The following is a 23,503-nucleotide window of genomic DNA, read 5'->3' as shown; positions in this document are numbered from 1 at the left end:
GCTTTAAATTATATTTTTTTTAGGAAGATTCAATAAGTTAAATTAGATAAAATAAAAGGATATTAAAGAATATAAAGATATCACCCATATTAGGCTATCCATTATGGTAACGTGAAATGTGAAAAGAAAAAAAAGATAAAAATTGATGTCACATGTGGCATGCGGCATATATGTAGTGGGCGACTTCACATTTCACACCAAGAGTCCATAACATGTGTTGTGGTTGTATGAAATGTGACTGTGGAGTGAGTAGTAGGGCTGAATAGTCATGGGTTCAACCCGTGAAACACATGAACCCGTTTCGCAAAACCCGTATATAGTTCCGCAAGTTGTAATAAGGCTCGATTCCGTATATATGACCTATTGAGTTGAGATAAAAAATAACTGATTTAATACATATTAAATCATAATTAATCAACGAGAAAAAAAAATTACATTTAATAGTTTTTGTCCAAGATTTTATCAAACCCAAGGTCAAAGTCTCTTGTAAATTAAGTTTGCTTAAAGAAAACACTAAGTTCGAATTAAAAAGACAATAAATCTATTTTAACTCTTAAGACAGGAAATTTAGATACGATACACGAATACACGATACGAACTTACACGATTTGAACAGGTATCAGGTATGGTCTTAACAAGTTTCATGTTCTAAACAGGTAGACACGAATTGACTTGTTAATTTTTGTGTCTAAACAGGTAAAATACCTGTTTACATGTTAACTGCCCGTTAGTATCTGATTAGATATTTTTATAAATAAAATTATATAATTATATAATATGTTATATACCCTAAATAGTTAACCAATTTTTATACCAAACAATTAAACACAACACACATCATTCCAATCCAACATCAAGTAGATGGCGCACAAACGCTTCTCCGATTCTCCCTCTCCGGATCTCCGATAGTTTCTCTCCACATATCCGGTAGTCGCAGCCAGGGCCGGCCCATAGGGGTGGCAGGGTGGTCGACGGCCACATGCCCGACACCCCTTTAGGCCCGAAACTTTAAAAAAAAAAAATTATATTTAGTTTTATTAAAAATAATATGTATATTTAATGTTTAAACCTATTTACATCAACACTAACTTGGTCTAGTGGCAAAGGGGTATTACTCTCAACTAAAAGGTCACGGGTTCAAGTCTCATTTGAGACATGTTTAATCCTATTTTTATACAAAAAATTTTTACACAACCCAAATTATAACCAAATAAACCTATATATAAATTTAATTATTTAAACCAACAAAATACTCATTTTTAATTAAGGCCCAAAAATATTTCGCCTTCGGCCCAAAATTTTTTTCGCTTTCTCGGAGCCGGGCCTGGTCTCAGCCCTATGATTATACGGTCTACCTCTTCACGTCTCCGATTCTCCGGCAGTTAGGCCTCCTCGCAATTACAGTGGCGCCACCGATATTAACAAATTCGTGTCTTCTCGTGTATACCTGGTATTAACAGGTTCGTGTTCAGATTTGGAATACATGTACACGATAAGTTTTCATGTCATGTACATGTATACGTGTTTCGTGTTCGTATCTTATCGTGCACACGTATATACATATGCCAACCTTGTTTATCTCTATATATTAACTTAGAAGATATTATATAAAAAAAAGAAAGAAAACTATTAAATAATAAATAATATCCCTTTACCCGTGCTCTAGGTGGACCTTTCTTTCCTTTGTCTTGATTTTATCGCTTTCTCTTCTCATTTCTTGGATCTTCTTTGTGTCACAAAACCGTTACTCCAATATTATTCACTTTTCCCAACACTTTTTACTTAACACTTTCTTTTTCTACCAGTTGGGTCAGTCAGTGTTTCCATTCCTCTTTTTCTGCCTTCAAATCCACATTGAGTTCGTCAATCACTAGGTCGAATATTTGCACATACTCAAATATTTTCGATCAAACGATGTCGTTAGCAGTCGAACAAGAACAAACCAAGAATGGGTTTGAAGAAAATAAGGAAGAAAAACATAGCATGAAGAGAGTTGGTAGTGAATCATCGGTTTATGAAACCGAAGATGAAGGTGAAGAAGAAGCTGAGGATAACAATAATAATAGTAATAATAATATTGAGTTGGGTCCTCAATGCACCCTCAAGTCACAACTTGAGAAAGACAAGGTACAAATTTTAAGTTTTAGTATTTATAGCTAGTGAAAATGCCGAAAAATACTGAAACGGAACAGTACCGATACTGAAAACATGAAAATGGTACAGTTTTTGGTAAATAAATATCATCCTTAAATATAAACACCATTAATCTTAAATTTCTTATGATGTTTTTCAAATGATTGTAGGATGATGAAAGCCTTAGAAAGTGGAAAGAACAGCTTCTTGGAAATCTTGATATTAATGATGTTGGAGGTACTCTTTTATTTTGGAATTTAATTTTGTTAAATTTGTATAAAAATTTGTTAATGTTATTACATTTGTATAAAAGTTCGTTAATTTTGTTCAATTTTGTTAAATCTGTATAAAAGTTGTTAATTTGTTAAAGGGTTGTTAATTTTCTATAAATTTGTAATAAAAGTTTGTTGAATTTGTACAGAATCACTCGAACCAGAAGTAAAAATAACATGCCTATCAATATTATCTCCGGGGAGACCTAATATTGTTCTTGCTATACCCGAAGATGGAAAACCAAAAGGATTATGGTTTACGTTGAAAGAAGGTTGTCGTTACAGTTTGCGGTTCAAGTTTCAAGTTGGGCATAATATTGTTTCGGGTTTAAAGTACACTAACAATGTATGGAGAACTGGTGTAAGAGGTAAGTGTATAAACAATGTACATATTGTTTTCGTTTGATGTATAAGACGATTATGTAACTGAACAAGTGGTGCTCTTGGTTTTAGTGGATAGAGTGAAACAAATGCTTGGAACTTTTAGTCCCCAACAAGAAACATACACTTATGAAATGCCTGAAGAGACTACACCTTCTGGTTACTTTGCAAGAGGATCTTATTCTGCTAAAACAAAGGTAATGTAAAGCATTTCAAAATTTTGCTCCAACTTCTTAAATTTTTTACTTTTGATCTTAAATTAGTGAAAATTATTTAAAATTTCCTAAATAATATCTTATAGGTTAGGGTAATTTTAGTAGACTATTTATTTATCTTATTTATTTATTATGTTACATTTTAATGTAATTTCTTATGCGTGATCCATTTCAAACTAACCCATTTTTGGCTCCCCGGAGACAATTCTTGATCCGCCACTAGATATATGGGTTGTTAAAAATTAGCATCATGTGTCTAAATTTTGTTAGAAATCCAAAATGATTTTTAATGAGTATTTCTTGCTCCGATATTTTAATAGCTTTGATATTTGTGAGATTTTAGTATTTATGACTGATTGAATTAACTTTCAACTTTTGATCTCAAACTAATAAACCCTAAATCCAAAATTTGTTTGAAACAAATTTTCGCCCTAGCGAACTTTGGCCAACAATATTGAAAAGTATTAAAATTTTTAAAAATAATATTTTATAAAACAAAAATAAAATTAATGTTACTATTAATATAAATGTTTCAACCCGACTGGTTTTGAAGTGACCCGTTTCATACCAAGCCCGTTTTCAACCCTATTGATGAAAATTCTAGGATTCGTCAATGGTTAATGGTTGTTTGTTAGAAAGCGTGTTCTCGTATCTAAACTTTGTGTAAAAGTTCAAAAAGATTTTTACCGATTGTCACAAAATATATATTATATTTGTTACTTTGTAGCCCAGCCAAACATGAATCATCGACACATGTTGAGCTTTTTTTTTATGTTATGCTTTTTAACTAAAGCCATCATTTTGCTGGCCCATGAGTTGAGGGGCAAATGATAATGTCTTATTATCATTATCACTTCACACATAGTTTTTCTTTGTTTTCAGTTTGTTGATGATGACAACAAATGCTACTTGGAGATCAACTATTCGTTCGATATCCGGAAAGATTGGGCTAACTCTGAATAAACAAAAGCATAAATGACACCAAACTTTAGTCTTGAAGGTTCTTGTTATTGTTTAAATTTAGTGTGATGATGCCAACATTTATCTAGATTTGACTTCAATCTTTGTGTTTTGTTTAATATGTTGTATTGATATAGAGTTGGTGGGGTTTGTAATTGTCTACATTCTTATGGGTTGGATTGTTGGGCCCTTATATAGCTAATGGGCTATTGGTTAGTTGTTTTATATCCATGGGTGATGAGCCATAACAAGATAGTTGTGACGGTTAGAGGTGCGCAAAAAAAACCCGAATCCAGAACCGGACTTAAAAAAAACATGGAACTGATTTTATTTATACCCGAGTTTTTAGTACTCTAACTTGTACCTGACCTTACCCGTATGGTACGGATAGAGTATGAATTTCGGTACTAAAACCCGAACCTGAACCGGACCCGATTTATATCCGGTAATACCTGAAAACCCGAACCGATTTCATATCCATGGGTGATGATGGAGGTGCACAAAAAACCCGAATCCGGAACCGAACCCGATATAAAAACCCAGAACCGTTTTTTTTAATACCTGTACCCAACCCTACCCGTAGGGTACGGATAGGGTATGCATTTTGGCACTAAAACCCAAACCGGACACGATTTATACCCGTTAATACCCGAAAACCCGAACTGGTTCCATACCCGGAACCGGGTTTTTTCCAATACCCGAAACCGGGTATTTCAAATAACCGATGTATGCCCGAAAAATACCTTAAAAATACCCTAAAAATACCCCTAAAAAGTTCAAATTTTAAAAAAATCCAATCTATACCCGAAAAAAACCCAGAAAAAAACCCGTAAATAGAGTTTTTCAATACCCGATAATAGGGTATTCAAATACCCGGTTCTATACTCGACCCGAACCCGATGCATAGGGTATGGTTTTTAGAGGCAATACCCGACCCGAACCCGACCCGATTATTACCAATACCCGGGCATACCGAACCGGTTCTATACCCGAACCCGGGTATTTAAACCCGATTTGTACACCTTTAGGCGATGAGCCATTAATTTACAAGATAGTTGTGAGTTGTGACGGTTACCAGCAAATCAATGGTAGTTAAAAGAATGGTTACAAACGAACCATTACACTATTGAGTGTGGTTTTGTGTCCATTTGAAAGGTCATGATTCCTCTATACATAGGTTTCGTGTTTTCAATTTGATATTCAGGTCAATTTTTGAGTCGTGTGATAACTTTTAGGTTTAAGTATATCGCTTATACACGAAATCAATAATTGGATAAGTCAAAAAACATATATCAGAGAATGAAGAATGAATTTGGTGTGTGACCAAATGATTTATTTGTATAGGTGTCAAACCAGCACACTAATTCAGATGAAATGTTGCCATGCTTCATAAACAATTATGGCAGTTACATTAGTACGTATTAGATTTCCTATTTTATAGCAAACTAAGTAGCTCCCAAAGTATTAAAATTTGATCAAATTACAAGATGCACAACTTCACGGATACTACCACGACACAAGGTTGATATTAAGCTTCAAAGTCGTTATCAAACATGCAGTCACTACCCATCTTCAATTTCTTATGATGCACATTTAAGGCAAAACCGAAAATTTTACCCAACCTCTTATGGTACCGAAGCCAAAAAGTTTCCTAAATATCATGATATGTTATTTTGAACGGTGTCTGTATATGCACTGACTCACCTGCTTATTACTAGTTCGGAAAGGTCTCCTTACGAGTTCAAATCCTCTTACAATGATTCTCACCATATTTACAGACTTTTGTACTTGTGAGGATCGAATCGAAACTCTCAAGAGGACACACTTATATGAAATCCGTGTTCATCCCACCAAAGTAGTGACTAGAAAACATTATGATATGTGAGTTGTATAGATGTGGATGCACACGTGGATCATCCCACCATGTTCCATTAACATTACATTATGAGTAGTTTATGGTGATGGCAAATAGCTTTTAGTTTTACCTTTTTTATACGGCCTTTTTCTTCTTAATATCAACGAAATAAATGAAACTTTCTATTAGATTATTTACTTCCATTCGAAACAAAACAACAAACAAAATGCTAAATGAAAAGATAACCTCTAACTTTACCCATCAATTATCAATACATAACCAGTTTAGCCCATTAAATGTTGTCTCAATTGGTTTGGGCTAACTACTTTCCTATACTTCACCTTAGGTCAATCTGACATTGGTCGTAGATATGAGAGATTATTGATTCATAAGTAAATACCCCGCTTTTTAAATCACCAATGCCCTTTGGGCTTAATGCTAGTGGACAAGAGAAGAACTCCATAATCGGATAATGCTCGTGGTACAAGGAGTCAGATGTTACAATATTAACAATATTTACACTAGCTCTGAATAATTGACACCCAACTTACGATCTCATGAGCTGTGTTTTGACATTCGTGTATGTAGCTCGGGGGCATTCACGAACTCACAAGTTTTCTAAAATTTTCAAACGAAACTTGCAACACTCCATGTGCATGCGTATGTGTGGTTGTTATGTTTGTTTACTCGCCTTTGTGGGATAACCTTTCACTAATACTCAACTTTGAGTATCCACGTTTCATTCGCCTTAGATACACTTTCGACGAATTTTAGTTCGTTGCAAAACATAAAAAAGAGAGAATATAAAACCTATAAATCATAAGCATATATCTCATATATGTACATATAAGTATAAATTTCCTTTTAAAATTAGTGTAAAAGAAAAACCAAACTGGTTTTCCAAAAGCTTTTTTCATGACAAGATAATAATAATCAAGTAAAATTCCATCAAAATTGAGTCTAAAATTTTGTCTGTGTAGTTATATATACTCCAGTTGTGAATTAAATACAATATTTTTATGCATCCAATTTTTCAATAACAATTTTTGTTAATTACAAATTAAGTTTAGTGATATTAGTTTTGGTCATCCATCTAGACATGAAAATCTAGTCTTTCACATGATATTGAGAAGATATCCTAGAGAAACAAAATTAGCTGCCGTATCTTAATTAATACTATTGACACTTTTGTAGGCATTGCTTATTGATAAAAGAATAACTTCATAGTTAATCAATCTTTCTAATAAGTATTCACTACCGATAGATACAAATCCATTAGAATCCCATTAAAAATAAACAATATTTGTTGATACGATGATCATTAGTCAAAGTAATAATTTAAAATAGGGAATATTGATCCTTGTTATTCGTGAATTAAGTATAATTTCGATCGTTCATATTATTTTAATTATTCAGACCTGATTCATTCAGGAATTTTATTAAGAAGGAAATTCATCAATGTGGGAAGAACCCTTTTAAGTCAGGTCTCGAACCCTAGACCTCAAGTATCTCAGGGCCGGTTGGTGGGTTCAGTAACCCGAACGACCGGCCGAGAACTTGTTTTCAGGGGAACAAATAAGTTATTATATAAATAGCTTTTATATTGGAGTTGGGCGTCTCTTCGAAAGCAACATCTTTATTCTTTGGGATAAATGTACAGTTTTTCTACATCTCACTAGACCCTCCAAATAGCTTTGTATTGACATGATTTCTTACTAGGTATGTTGTATATATTTTTTTTTATTTTTTTGAATTTTATTATAAAATAGGTGCAAGTCTTAATTCTCTTATTATATATTGGGTCATTTTTACCCATAACTCATTTGAAGTATCAGGCCCACAGGCCTTTTTGTTTCGTTACTTGTTAAGGCCTACGAGTCTTTTTTTATTTCGGTATGGCCGAGACATTTAAATTCTTAGAGATGATCCTGTCAAACTTTAACTATCATCCCATGTCAATAGACCATAAGTTCAATAGCTTATGTTAACAAGTGGCAAATGTTAACAAGTGACATACCACCCCCTTCATGGGTTAAGAGGCGTTAAATGTAATATGGGTTAAAATATTAACGAGCTTTAAAATTCTATACATACATAAAATAATTTAAGAATCAATTTTACATAAATTAAGAGAGGTAAAGAGAGGTTAAACAATTTTCTTAGATTAAGATGGAATCAAGTGAGATAAAGTAGATGATTTGATACCTACGTAAAGTTAAGGAGTGTATACCTTGCATAAGGCATTTGAAATTTTATAAATTAACTACATATAGATCATATTAATTGGTTTGGGACAAGGAGTCAAAAGATTGTAGTAGATAAAACCTCGGGCGGAATGTCAGCCGTGTGATTTTGAAAAGTGTTGGTGGAAAACCAAACATAAAAACCTATCCCACGCCACCCATCTGCGTTCACCAAAAGTCAAACCACACACATATATAATGTCTAATCTAATGCCTCCACTCACCTCGCCCGTATCGCACGTAGTTGTTAAACTATTTTTTAAACCATATATATTTAAAAGTAAGCATACAATCACAAACTTATTATTTATGTTTGGAAAGCTTATATATTGTATGAAAGGCATGAATATATGTTGTAATCATACATAAAAGTAGGTAGTTTATTGTTTTTATGATTTGTTAAACCACCAGATACACTTACAAAATATGTGACAAAATCATACAAAGTAAAAGAAAATCATTACTTTATTTATTTGTTTATTTTTTGAATTCGGATGGCTAAAGAGGCACGAAGTACCCGGCGTTACTTAGTTGGTCGTTCCAAAAAAAAAGAGGTATATATGTTTGTTATTTATGACTAAAGATGTATAATATGTTTATAAAATTTACTGGATTCATGTTTTTCAAGTATTATTATTATTATTATTATTATTATTATTATTATTATTATTATTAGTTTCCAAAGAACACAAAAAGATATGGAGTAAAATGTAATGAGTGTGTACATAGACCGAGTATGAAGTGAGCAGCAACTAGTTCATGAAGTATTAAGGTGCAAATGATAAGTTATAGGCCTTAGACATAACAAGTTGATTAATATTAACTACTTATTTAATTATAATCTAATACTCTGATTAGAAATATAATTTAAATATCAGTTATATAATTATCTGGTTATATTTTCTCAACATTCATATTTTAGGTTGTCCTCAAGATATTATACATATATATATGTATATATCCTTATCGAGTTACGACTCGTCTTTGCTCAATTGATACAAAACATCCACACCTTAGCACCGGATGCAATGGCTCTTGTGCAACCGGATTAGGTATTATCACATTGTCAAATAACTTAGCTTTGTTAAGAATGATTATATAAATTATAGAATATAATCACTTTAAAAATACATTAAACAAAATTTAGACAAACATCAACACAGAATTCATAAATAAAACAAATTTAAGAAAATCATAAACACAGAATTCAGAATTATAACATTATGCTACCGGCCTACCATTTTTTTATATATTAATATATTTTGGTAGTAATGTTGGTCACATTACGGTGTTTGGCGTATTAATTGTTGCTTAATGCTTTTAATTATTGTCTTAGTTACACTAAATATACACAAATAATGAAATAAAGCATCCATATAAGCAAAAATAAAAACAACATGCATAATCTACCACATTTATGTACAACTTAATTAAGGTTAACATAGCAAAATTTATAGATCAACCTGGAAAACCAGCCAAATATTTATTTCACAATATATAATTGCATAATGTTAAAGTAGCAATAGTAAAGAGTGACAATAAGAATATATATAAAAAAAAAGATGATGAAACAATGCCTGGCTTTCCCTTGTACGCCGGTGAAGAAAAAAACTTAATTAATACGCCCGGCGAAGTCTTCGCCTTCGCTGGGAGAAAACAAATATGGATATCATGAAGCAGTGAAGGATAGTGTTGATTGGTATGTTTTCTTGATGATTTGGTGATGAGTGTTATTAATATTATACAAACCGAAGTTGTCCATCTTGTGATGATGAACTAATTTCTTCTTGCTCTTCATGAATTTGGAGTCAAATTACAAATGAAGGTGTCTATATACATATATTGATACACATAGTGTGTGTGTGTGTGTGTGAGAGAGAGAGAGAGAGAGAGAGAGAGAGAGGGTGTTGCAATGGGATGATGAAGGTTTCTTGTCAATATGGGCACTTAAAACGGAACTCATTTTGAGATTCTAAAATAATATTAGGAGATAATATAGGAATAGTTATGAATTATGATGCTATAGTGTTGTGATAAAAAAAAATAGGAGCTATTTATTTCTACATTTTACTTGTTACAATTTTAAACATTTTTAACATATAGACTAGATTAATCTCAATAAAAGAAATAGTTGTGAATTATGATGCTATAACCCGGTTTAAAAGTTATATGAGTTTGATGGGACCCAAGACCTGTTTATTTTTTTTACTATAAAATTGGTTTTTTAATTATAAATAACATATATCTTTTTTTAAATAAATCAGATATTAATTTTTAGTATTTTCCTACTTTATAGGATTTTTGTATCAAATATTTGGTGATATTAGTTTTTAATTTAATGAGATGTTATAACTCGTTTAAGAAATATCTGGGTTTGATAAGACTCATACCTGTGAATTCGAGTCAAATACATGAGAAGCCTTCAATTAAAAATCAAGCAAATCTGGTGACTCCAAAGAAAGAGAGAGCGACCACATCTCGACACGTAAGATTTTTATGTTTTCGTTTATATATATTATAGATAGATATAAAACCCTCCCCAAATACCACCTCATATTTATAGTTTCTTTAGGATCATATATTCAATTAACCTGTTAATTATAAATATTGAATTAATTTTAAAACATAAAAATAAACAAAATAACATTTAATTTATTAATTAACCAAAAGCAAATATTACATTGAAATTTTCATTAACATTAAAAGAAGTTATCAAATGTCCATTCTTAAACATCTAGCTATTTCATGTTCCGTGATGACACTGCATTCAACAATGCTTCTGTTTAGTCCAACATATATTTGTTGAAGTCTTTGCATCAAATTAGCATGTACATGTTGTTCCTTCCGTTGGAGGGTACATGTAACTTCTCAGCTCGTATTCGCTTTCGATCCTCAGCCTCGATTTTCAAGAAAGTGTTGAAATATGTAACCCTTGCTACATCTATACTTATTTCGTGTTGGTTTTTCAAGTTCTTTAAAGACGTGTTGCTCATTTTCATCGAGGTTAACGTCTACGTTCAAAAATTGGGCATATCATCCTTGTTCTTTTACTAGGGGCACAAATTAGAAGAACGGGACACCACTTTAATTGACAATTTGAATACATCCTCATATTGTACATGTCACTAGAATCTTCATATTCATAATTGAATGGTTAACGATACTTATGTAAAATTGGTGTTTGGGGTTGTAGGAATTTGTTTGATAAGAATGGAAAAGGATGGTGATCGATTGTTGGACGTTTTGTTACTTTGGGTGAATTGGTTGTCGGGGAAAATGTTTTGTTGTTGGAATTGTAGAAAGTATGTTGGTGCGATCGAAACTGTTAAAAGTATATGGTTGTGGTTTGAGTTGTTTGGATTTATTCTTGTGACTTTTCAGGGTCGAACCTTGATTTTCCACACCGCGTGAGGTAGATCATTTTTTGTTGAAAGCATCAAAACTTTGTGAGAGTGATAGAAATCCTAAATGTTGTGTGTTTTGAAAAATGAGTTGGATTTAAGTAATGTGTTAAACACAAAAGATCTTCACCAAAACAGGGAAGAGTTTGGAGGATGGACCTAAATCTTCGTGCAATTTTCTTTGCTCCAAATAGGAGTGGCTGTTGTTTCCACATTGGCTCCGTCGTTCAACAAGAGCCAATGTGAGGTTCGCAATACCCTTGTTTCACACCTCCTTTTATGTTAAATTTCAATATTCAAAGGTTGGTGAGCCATTGCTAAACTCAACACCCCTAAACAACCACAACCCCAAACCACCCCCCCCCCCCCCCCACATAATACACTCACTTCACTCCAAATCCCATTTGCTCAATTGTCAAATCAACAAACCATAAATATAAAGAGTCAAAAGCTTTGTGGAAGTCCACTAAATATAAATCATAGTTTTTATCTTTGATTATTTTGACAACCTGAATAGCCTCATTGATGATATTGTGGCCATCAAAATATATTCTTCCCTTCGGCATAAAGCCGTCTGTTCAACCCCTATAATCCTAGGAATTACCTTATTCATTCGAGTTGCCGTTACCTTGATGATTTTCAACTTACATCTAATGAGATTTATGGGCCTGGCTATAATCCTTGAAAGATAAAGGATATCTAAATGTTATTAATTTCATCATCTAAACTGTTTGCAACAACGATTAGCTTAATCTAGTTATAAAGCAATATCGTTTAGCCCTTGTTCAAGATAAATAGTATATATATATATATTAACTGAGGACATTTTTTATATTATAAATGTAAATAGTGCATACTATTTCTCATAGCACAAATAACATGCACATATTATTTAATTAATTAGAGGGTACTAACTCGTGGGTTGGTTCCACCAATACTCTATACATATATAGTCAATAATAATGGCTTTAGATGATCGAGAAAACATGCGAATTCACTTCAGACTACACAGGCGTACGTGGGGTTATTTCTTTGACCAACTCTTCGCTTTATTTATTTAATTATTGTGTTTAATAGTTTCATGTTTTAACAATAATTTTTTTATCTTTTAAAAAACACTTCTCACTTTGTAATTGCAAGGATTTAAATCTACTAAAACATTTATAAATAAACAAACACCATATCACTAAACTTAGCTCAGGAGTGTATTCTATAGATGGACATTTCATGTACCGAAAAAATTATTGTATGAAATTTGAACATTTTTAAGAGTTGACGGGTTAATGCGTGATTAATCATCGATAGATCACCACAAAGAGCTGGCATGTTACTTGAGAACATCCTTCGATTGTTGGTCATCCGTTGCTGAAATGTTTACGCATGTTTGGCATGGATCCAACGGATTTACCTTCAATTCACCGAATGATTATCGATAAATTTATTTCGTCTTTGGAAGCTCTCTTATTTCTTGTGAAGACATAAACTAAACTAAATGATATTTTTTTGAACGGCCAACAAACAAAGAATACATAGGTACTCCGAACGGGGTGACCCAATGACAAAAGGCTACCGCCAGCCGACCCAACCCAGCCGTACGGAGCCCTTAAGCGCCTTTAAGTTATCTCCAGTTTTGAGAAAAACTCACCCACCTGAAAGCCCATTGGTAGTAAAAACCCGAACGCCCTTAAGATCAAACTGGAGATCAACAAAAATCTCAGTGTTCCTTTATTGGGCCACCATGTTTCCCCAAAGTTGTAAGTATGGATTAAACTTGTATCTATGATGAGAAACTTATACTTCCTACCTATACATAAATGATACATCATTTTTTAGTTTTCCAACAAAACATAATCATTTTGTTTTTTTGTTTTCTTTATTTTTTAACAGAATTGTTACATTATATAGGGTTTGAATCAATGACTTCCTATTTCATATCATAATCACCTTGCCACCCACTAAAATAAGAATGACCATAATCATTTTGATAAAAGAAATTACATTCATGCGTGTATAGTGTGGATTTTTACAAATTTGAAATAAAATTACCAAAATAATTTAAAAAAATTGACTAAAATATTATTATTATTATTATTATTATTATTATTATTATTATTATTATTATTATTTTCGAACGGTAAACTTTTATAAATAAACGACGCAAAAGCGCCTAAAACAAGACACTCCATAATCCAGATACACACAAGCCACCCACCAAAAACCATAAGATGTTTATTTTACTGGAGTGGCTAATGGACATTTCTTAAAACATACTACTTAACTTTATTGATCTTTATTATTTGTCAACAAAAAGCTAATAAATTAAGTTAATAAAAGTTATCAATTTGTATATATGTATATGTCTAATCGTAATTTTTGTCTTTTGATAATCCGACATGAGTATGATTCGTTCCGTGAGAAAGTGACGTGGCCGGTCAAGGTGGGCCGGTCCATGAGAAGAAAGAAACAAAAACAACCTCGTGTTCTCCTAGTGAATCACCTAATACATTTAATGTTAATTTGTCGGAGGTAGAGTGGTTTGATGCCGGAATTAATGTGGAGTTGTTGAAACGCAGAACCCGAATCTTGTTCCCCGAACTCTACTCGATCGTTTTCTAGATTTCACTTTCTACTAGCTTTCAATTTGCGACGGAATGTTGCGTTTGAATTTTGCCAAAGAATTTCAGACCATGTTTTTTCCGACATGCACATTGCGTCATAATTGCTAGTTTGTGACATTTTTCTGACGTGATATTGTGTCGAAAACCTACTAGTATGTTAGTAATGTTTACATGGTGGGCCCATACCTCATGTTGGGCCTAACATGCGTTTAGCGCACGGTTTCAGTTTCACGGCCACAAAAGTTTTTATTCTTTGTATATAGATATATAACAATTATTTTAAAACATTAACAAGTGAAAATAAGCAAATAAAAAGGGAAAAAGGTCTGCTAATTTAGCAATTGGTTTGTTTATACGTAACTGGGTCAAAAGAAATCCGAAAAACGGGCTTAATAATTTATCAATTTGTGTGTTAATTTTTAATTGGGTAAAAAAATATGAAAATAGGGCTTATTAATTTAGCAATTAGCCTGTTTATGAGACTTGTTTTTTTATACTCGTCTTTGACACTTAAAATCTTAGAGACGACCCTGGGTGTTTTCCAGACAGTTTATCCATTGCTAAGTAGTTATTATCATTTCTTTGTTTTTAATGCTATAGAGAGAAAAAAAAATCTTAATTCATAAATAATTTTTGTGTCATTTAAAATATCAATAGATTTGCTAGTATGTGTAAATGCTAAACGAAAAGATAAATGAGAAGACAATGAACGATATACTGATATTCCTACCATGCACCCAATTCATGCCGGACTGCATGCATGTAGCCAATATTTTTATTTTTGTTTGGGGTTTCAAGATAACACGAACTGTTGGAAGTATGTACTATTAATTTTCTTTTTTTCTTTTTTTTGACCTACCAAGAATATATATATCAATTAAAAACTAGTAAGGAGCTAGAATTTTGTATAACAAAATGCCAACAAAACAGCTACATGTTTATTTTTATTTTTACTTTTTTGTCGCGATATTCAACACTTAAAACACGAGTTTAGAAAATTTCACCAGTAATATGTGACTTAATTAATCGTCAATCAATCATCTTGAGTCATGATGATAGAAAATGGAGAAAGATTTTTGCAAACGGAACTGAAAAAATCAAGAAGCAAGAAGTTGAGTATATGGAGTTGGAACGGTTTTTAAAGCGGTTTAAACAAAATGATCTCTCATAATAGTGATTTGTATGACTCGAATTGTTAATCGACCAGGGTCCATTTTTCTTAGTCTTGTATATAGAACATACTGTCAAATAAATAAGTATTTCCGATAGAACATTTACGACAAGAATAGAAAATACGTACGCATACATCATTTTGATCACACAAAAGAAAAAATACTCATACATCATTTCTATCAAACATATCAACTGTGTATATATCTTCAAAATCTCAAAAATAAATTATATATAGAGGAATATTTTGTGCATGTGATTTTTATAGTTCTGTTTAGTGTTTACAATTGGCGTAATTAGTAAATATTAATTTTGTTTGAACAGCTGTCAAGCCTACTTGTTAAAGTTTACACAATCGGTTAGCCTAAGTACACAGCCCAGTTACCAACCATTGGCCCAACGTGAGAAAAGACAATAGCAAGATCTTAAACCTCCAATCCGTTGGAATGACTATATCAAATAGGCCACGTCAGCAGGGAATAATTAATGCATTACATAAGGAGAGTGTGACGTAGTGGTAACCTGGTAGGCATGACTATTGTTACGAAGTTTGTTAGGTATGTACGGTGGATAAACTATAAAAATGGGGTGACTTGTGATACGTGGATTTCAGTCAGCAAATAGTGAGTTTTTTCTTAGAGTGTAATGGTGTTGTAGCCTAACCTTTGTCATGTCACATTTTCTTATTTTCTTTTTATAATTAAATTAAACATATAAAAAAACCATTAATTTATTAAAATTTATATAATTAATTAAATACAAAATAAATTAAAAACACACCAAAAAATAAAATAAAAAATGTATATAAAAATACTAATTTATTCGTCATCTTCGTCTTCGTCCTCCTCCTCGTCTTTGTCTTCCTCCTCGTCTTCGTCCTCGTTTTCGACTTCAATGGGACGATAATCACAAACGTGTTGAACCAAATTCGCCTAAAGTTGGTTATGTATCTCACTTGATGTGAGCTCGTGAACGTATCGTGTTTGTTGTTCTTCGGTTGGTTAAGGGAATTGTTCTGAAACGATCCCTGGTATATAGTTTTGGCATATTGCTCTACTCTTGTCTTCTAAAATCATATTATACAATATGATACATGTATACATGACATCGCTCAATTTTGCCCTCGACCATACACGACATGGGTTTTTCACATAATGCCAACGTTTTTTTAGAATCTCGAAACACCTCTTGATATCCTTTCGTGCGGACTCTTACCTTTTCTTAAAGTATTCTCTTTTTTTCTTCGACCGGGTCTTGAAACGTTTTGACGATGATCGAGTAACAGATATATCCCATTCCCAAATAGTATTCGTGGCGATAATAGGTACCGTTGGCATAAAACAGTAAGACCGGTATGCTACGGCTCATGTAATACTCTAGCACGGGCGACACATTGAGAACGTTTATATCGTTGTTGGACCTGATGGAGCCGAAGTTGGCCGACCAACAATGGTTTGAAGAGTAACCGTTGGTACTTCATGGGCACTATGAGTGTATTGACCTCGCCATGCGGTTGGACAGTTGGCCCACTCCCAATGCATGCAATGTATACTCCCGATCATGCCTGAAAAAGAATGTTTGCTTTCGTGTACAAAGTATATGTGAATGTGAGTTAGGTCGTTTGAAGTTGGAATCCTCATATAACGACCACCGTATAATTGTAATATTCCTATAGAAATAAATTATTAAAAAATTTTCTTAAAAATAATTAATATAAACAATTTAAGACCATACGTTTAGACAATTTAAAATTTACCGATGCAAAAATTCTTCAACGAGTCTTGAGTCATTTTATCAACCATCTTTAAATATTCGTTATTGATGTCGGTTGTGTTGACGTATGCGAGGATGCGTAGCGCCGAAGTACGCTTTTGGATCACAGTGAATCCTAAATATCCTCTTGCGTCGGGGTTTTGCTGAAAATATGTATACTCTCGCTCCAAATCTCCCGCGATGCGCAAAAATAAACGTCTAGACAACCGAAAACAATGTTCAAACATAACGTCGTCGAATCTAAGTCTGTCGTTGAAGCAGTCCTTCATCAAACGATCATTCGCATCCAGACGATCTCGAAGGATATACGATCGCCTAGGGCGCGGTGGAGAACTAGTAAAGCCAGGCATATCTTTGTAAGGCCCCGCACCCGGTAGCCCTACTTTAGCGTTGGATTTACTCATAAACGCAGTTCTAAATATCAGAGTTAATTAAAACATTCGCGGAATATAAAAGCTTTCATAAAACATTTCGTAACAAAACACGTCTTGTCTTAAAACATCATTTTGTCTTTCAAAATTAACGAACATTAACTTAAACGTCTTGAGTCTTCCGATGCCAGCCTCTTATTCAGTGCCACGTGTCTCCTCAAGCGAGCTGCCTCATCCTACTCACCTGCGTGCATACTAAAAGTCAGCTACGCTGAGTGAGTTCTAGTTAATCGTACGCCATACAATACAACACATACATACATATCCGAAGATACATATCCATACTTCACTAGTTACCCTTCTGTTCTACATACATACTTGCTACCATACATACATACATATCTACAATCACTAACCTCAGTCTACCGAGAGTACGTTCATAGTCCGCCGTCTATACCTGTACTCACGATCGTGAACACGTAAAAGGTCCGCAGTCCTTACCTATGTTCACCATTCATGGTACGTACAAGGTCCGCGGTCCTTCCATATACCATCATACATCCACAACACGTACAAGGTCCACGATCCTTCCCTATGTTGCAACCTAATTCATAGCACGTACGAGGTCCGCAGTCCTCCCCTATGCTAAAGCACGTATAAGGTCCACAGTCCTTTCCTGTGCTGACGCCTATCTATATTACGTATAAGGTCCGCAGTCCTTATCTACGTTACGTATAAGGTCCGCAGTCCTTATCTACGTTGGCGTCTATCTCCTATAACACGTATAAGGCCCACCGTCCCTATCTACGTCTACATCTATCATCTACATCACGTATAAGGCTCGCAGTCCTTAACTACGCCATCACCTGCCAAGTCTATGTCTAACAGAAGTTAGAGGGATTTGCCATCCTAACTTATTATGTCGAACGTAGAACTCACATACCATTCGTGTACCTGTATACACATACTTCACATATACAATAATTACATTATAGCATAAAAACACTCTAGGCGTTCTCTACATCCTTCATTTAACAACCATACCCCTTGTCGCTACGTGCAATATCCGAAGATCGTTCACGCCCCGACAAGTATTCATTTGTAATATTCATACATCTTCGATATATAATATTCGTACCTTTATTTTTAACCTGACAGTACGCGCAATATCCGAAGATCGTTCGCGTACCGACAAGCAATCATTCATATCCATCACATATATCACATATGGCATACACTTATCACTTAGGATAAATGTATTAACAACACATCGAGTATGCACACAGCCCCGAAAACATAACAAGGAATGGGGCTAGAAACTCACCTGAACTCTGCTTCTTCCTCTGATAGTTGTAAATCCATTCTTTAACTGTGCTCGGCTGACTGTATAAGTTACACGTATCAATACTCGCCTGATCTAATCTGGTGGCCTAGTATTAGCTTACTTTTACTTATCGTTTTAATCTATTCTCTAATCGAACTTGACTTTAGTCGAAGTTAAACCTTAGGCGAACTTAGCTTTAGGCGAAGTTAAACCTTAGGCGAACTTAGCTTTAGGCGAAGTTGTCATCAGGCGAACTTGGCTTTAGGCGAAGTTGTCATCAGGCGAACTTGGCTTTAGGCGAAGTTGTCGTCAGGCGAACTTGGCTTTAGGCGAAGTTGTCATCAGGCGAACTTAGCTTGCAGGCGAAGTTCATCAGGCGAACTTAGCTTGCAGGCGAAGTTGTCGTCTGCAGCTACTGTTCGTTCTTAAATCCCTTAATCACCTTCGTTTCTTAACCAAATAGCTCGATTTAGGTACCTACGAGATCGTCTGACCAGCGCCTACAAACCCCAACCATCAAATCGACCTAACATCGATGTTTAAAGGGTGCGATTTAGGCATATATGTTACGGGTTCTTTTTATCAATCGATTAACCCATCAAATCATAACCATTCTCAGTAAGATTAGCTTTGTTGGATTCGTTTTTACCATACAAACTCAGATCTATCATTTCTCAAATCAACCCGAACCTACACGAACGATTTCTAACTATAAACGTACCTTGAACGAGTCGAACTACGAATACGGTTAAGCCTTGATGTTGTTTTGGTCCGTCACAACGTTCCAGCACCAACAAGCTCGGGTTTTCGCCTTCGGATCTTGGTTCGGGTCGTGTGTGTTTTGGGTGTGTGTGTATGGAATATGTGAGAATGAGGATTAAATGGTGGTTAATGGTATTTATATTTAGGGATCATGGGCTTAAGCCCATGGACTCTCCTTCCTTCTTTCATAACCCAAGTCCATAACCCATATCCATTACCCAACACTAGCCCGACCCATACCAACTCCCACTCTATTTATTTATTTCCCGATAACCCGAGTAAACTTTCCCTCTATTATTAAGTAATATAATTAATATCATTTTGGAAATTTCGGGATGTTACAATCTTATTGGCGACGACCCGCATTGCGCTCAGATCTCTTCCTTCTCCTCCAATGACTCTTGGTTCATCTGATCAATATTCTATGTATCCACAATTAGTTGATCCCAAATGTCGGAAGAGTTCGGGGAATCCATTTTGAAAAAAAAAACTTGATGAAAATAGGTTTTGTATTGATGAAGAAGTATGAAATGATGAAAATGGTTGAATTGGTTTGGTATTTATATTTGAGTTTGTATATGAAATGATGAATATTGTTAAATTGGTTTGGTATTTATATTAGGGTTTTTTTAATAGTTATGATCGTTCAACGTTCAGATTATTAAAATATTATTATTATTGTTTTGAACAATGACAAATAGTAATCTCCCCCATCCTTTTGGCCCCTATTGTCACCGGGGGGGGGGGGGGGGGAGGATGTTCACCTCACAAATCGGCCTCATCGCCCCTCACAATTAGCCCACTACGAATAGCCTTAGATATTCTTCTCTCACCTCAAGCTTTGTAACTATCTTCACCCCCAATTTATTAATTCAATAAACATTCCTTGCTTCTGTTAAATTCCTTGTCCAATTTTCATTATAGTTCACTCCCACACACACACACACAAGCGTTTAGAGGCGTTTTGGAGGGTCAAAATGTTGAGATTTGGAGGGTGGGTCAAAATGTTGAGATTTGGAGGGTCAAGATGTCTCTCAACGTTACGAGATTGGAAGGAGGTGGGACCAATGGTGGGGGAGTTTTGGCTTTTCGGGGCGTTTTGGATACAGATGGTTTTGGGGACGTTTTGGGTACGGATGAACTAAGAATTCGTAAATGCTAGTTTTTGGGCCGTTTTGGATACGGATGATCTGAGAATTTATAAATGCTATTTGTTAGGGCATAAAGGTACCCAGCTAAGATCATTTAACTTGTTATAAGGATTCACATTCTAATTATCAACTGGATAATACAACTTGATCAACCTTAGTTAAAACCAATCTTGTAAATCTACTACGTACCACTGCAATTTTGCAATGGTTCTACCTTCACAAATAAAATGACTTTCACAAACAAAATGGTTTTTAGTTTCAAATCAAACATGTCTAATAAGATGAACTACATGCTCTATGTAGGCATGAAATACATTTTCCGTGTATAGCATAAGGAAGTAGGCTTATCAGTTAAGGATTACTTTGGTTTCAACTTAACTTGTTTTAAAGTGACAAACATGTGACTTTATCATGTATAAAATGGCCAATCTAGCTAGTTAAATCACACATGCCATCTAACATTATAACAATTAGTATTGGAACAAAAGCAAATCTACTCATTTGTGGATCATACATACATGTTTTTGTAGGATAGATAAAGTTATCACTCTAATCTACCCTTTGATTATTAACTATTATACTTAAAGCATACAATATATTGACTACATTAGTTCTATTACATAATGCATGCATGCTTTTATTATCGTTAACTATCTCTCATATATGCTCACTCTTTACCTCCTCCACCACCACCACCTCCTACTCCTCCACCTACACCACCACCGCCTCCTACCCCTCCTCCACCGCCTCCTTTAGAACCACCGTGTCCACCGCCACTCCCACCATGTCCGCCACTTCCACCGCTACCACCATGTCCTCCACCACCACCACCACCGCTACCACCACCATGTCCTCCCCCTCCACTCCCGCCGTGTCCGCCACCACCGCTTCCTCCACTACCCCCGCCATGTCCGCCACCACCTCCACTCCCACCGTGTCCGCCACCACCGCTTCCTCCACCCCCACTACCTCCACTACCCCCACCATGTCCGCCTCCGCCACTACCTCCGCTGCCCCCACCATGTCCACCACCACCACTACCACCCCCTCCCTTGCTTCCTCCGCCACCACCGCTACCTCCGCTGCCCCCGCCATGTCCACCACCACCGCTACCACCCCCTCCCTTGCTTCCTCCGCCACCACTACCACCGCCTTGTCCACCACTACCCCCTCCCTTTCCTCCTCCTCCACCACCACTACCTCCACTGCCCCCCGCCGTGTCCTCCGCTACCACCACTACCTCCACTGCTCCCACCGTGTCCACCACCTCCGCTACCACCCCCACCCTTGCTTCCTCCTCCGCCACTGCCCCCACCACCGCTACCACCTCCTCCCTTGCTTCCTCCACCGCTGCCCGCCTCCACTGTGTCCACCACCACCTCCACCAGAGCCGCCTTGTCCACCACCACTCCTTCCGTGTCCTCCGCCGCCACTACCACCACCTCCTTTGCTTCCTCCACCCCCACTGTGTCCACCACCACCACCACTACCTCCTTTCCCCCCACTACCACCACCACTGCCTCCTTTTCCGCCACCACCGCTACCTCCGCTGCCCCCGCCATGTCCACCACCACCGCTACCACCCCCTCCCTTGCTTCCTCCGCCATCACTACCACCGCCTTGTCCACCACTACCCCCTCCCTTTCCTCCTCCTCCACCACCACTACCTCCACTGCCCCCGCCGTGTCCTCCGCTACCACCACTACCTCCACTGCTCCCACCGTGTCCACCACCTCCGCTACCACCCCCACCCTTGCTTCCTCCTCCGCCACTGCCCCCACCACCGCTACCACCTCCTCCCTTGCTTCCTCCACCGCTGCCGCCTCCACTGTGTCCACCACCACCTCCACCAGAGCTGCCTTGTCCACCACCACTCCTTCCGTGTCCTCCGCCGCCACTACCACCACCTCCTTTGCTTCCTCCACCCCCACTGTGTCCACCACCACCACCACTACCTCCTTTCCCCCCACTACCACCACCACTGCCTCCTTTTCCTCCTCCACTGCTACCACCTCCGGCTCCTCCCTTTCCTCCACCGCCACTGCCTCCGCTACCACCTCCGGCTCCTCCTTTTCCTCCGCCACCACTGCCTCCGCCTCCGCTACCACCTCCTCCCTTTCCTCCGCTGCCACTTCCACCAGCACTGCCTCCGCTACCACCTCCACCACCTCCCTTTCCTCCGCCACTGCTACTACCTCCACCGCCTCCACTACCACTACCGCCTCCTCCCTTTCCTCCACCGCCACTGCCACCACCACTGCCTCCGCTACCACCTCCTCCGCCTCCCTTTCCTCCACCACCGCTACCACCTCCACTACCGCCGCCTCCACTTCCTCCGCCATGGCCTCCACCACCGCCTCCATGGCCTCCACCACTGCTACCACTTCCACCGCCATGGCCTCCGCTACCACCTGATCCATGTCCACCGCCACCGCTACCACCTCCTACACTTCCACCTCCACCACCTCCCACACTTCCACTCCCACCTCCACCAACAGCAATCTCTTCTGATAAATCACCATCATCACTTACTTCAAAAACTCCCCTTCTTATTACACTGATTTTATCAGTCAGTCGTTTCTTTTCATCATCAACTTCCAACTCTGTAATTCACCAAACTCACATGTTACTAACACAACAAGAGTAACATCAACTATATTTAACTATATCATCAAATGCACACATAAATACAAACTAAAAACAAAATACAAAACTCACTATCATCATTAGTATCAAGTAATCTCGCAGAAGAGCTTATAATTCCAACAGCAAATAAAAGTGCCAACAAAACCAAACTCTTGTTAATCTTCATCTTCCTAGTTAATTACCTCGTACAACACCATATATGTTTTTCACCTATACAAAGTTCATCAA

The 23,503-nt window shown here is 36.5% G+C and overlaps 2 protein-coding genes across 2 annotated transcripts; one reads left to right on the top strand and one right to left on the bottom strand.

Annotated features, from left to right (window-relative positions):
* The first annotated feature begins 1,654 nt into the window (after positions 1 to 1,654).
* Positions 1,655 to 4,218, top strand: LOC143560253 (rho GDP-dissociation inhibitor 1-like). The gene is made up of 5 exons (XM_077048591.1): positions 1,655 to 2,127; positions 2,304 to 2,370; positions 2,555 to 2,773; positions 2,859 to 2,983; positions 3,884 to 4,218. The coding sequence occupies exons 1-5, from the start codon at positions 1,915 to 1,917 to the stop codon at positions 3,962 to 3,964; spliced, it is 705 nt and encodes a 234-aa protein (XP_076904706.1). The 5' UTR covers positions 1,655 to 1,914; the 3' UTR covers positions 3,965 to 4,218.
* A 16,822-nt stretch (positions 4,219 to 21,040) lies between these two features.
* Positions 21,041 to 23,446, bottom strand: LOC143560251 (uncharacterized). The gene is made up of 6 exons (XM_077048590.1): positions 23,348 to 23,446; positions 23,056 to 23,232; positions 22,264 to 22,986; positions 22,009 to 22,152; positions 21,879 to 21,926; positions 21,041 to 21,781 (listed from the first exon to the last, which is right to left on the bottom strand). The coding sequence occupies exons 1-6, from the start codon at positions 23,439 to 23,441 to the stop codon at positions 21,297 to 21,299; spliced, it is 1,671 nt and encodes a 556-aa protein (XP_076904705.1). The 5' UTR covers positions 23,442 to 23,446; the 3' UTR covers positions 21,041 to 21,296.
* Positions 23,447 to 23,503: the final 57 nt, after the last annotated feature.

Source organism: Bidens hawaiensis, unplaced genomic scaffold (genome assembly GCF_021521415.1).
Source record: "Bidens hawaiensis isolate Kalapana, Puna unplaced genomic scaffold, B.hawaiensis_p1.1 tig00020321_1, whole genome shotgun sequence".
In the NCBI taxonomy this organism is placed as follows: Eukaryota; Viridiplantae; Streptophyta; class Magnoliopsida; order Asterales; family Asteraceae; genus Bidens; species Bidens hawaiensis.
Note: the sequence above shows the minus strand (reverse complement) of the source record. Positions and strands in the feature narration are given on the sequence as shown.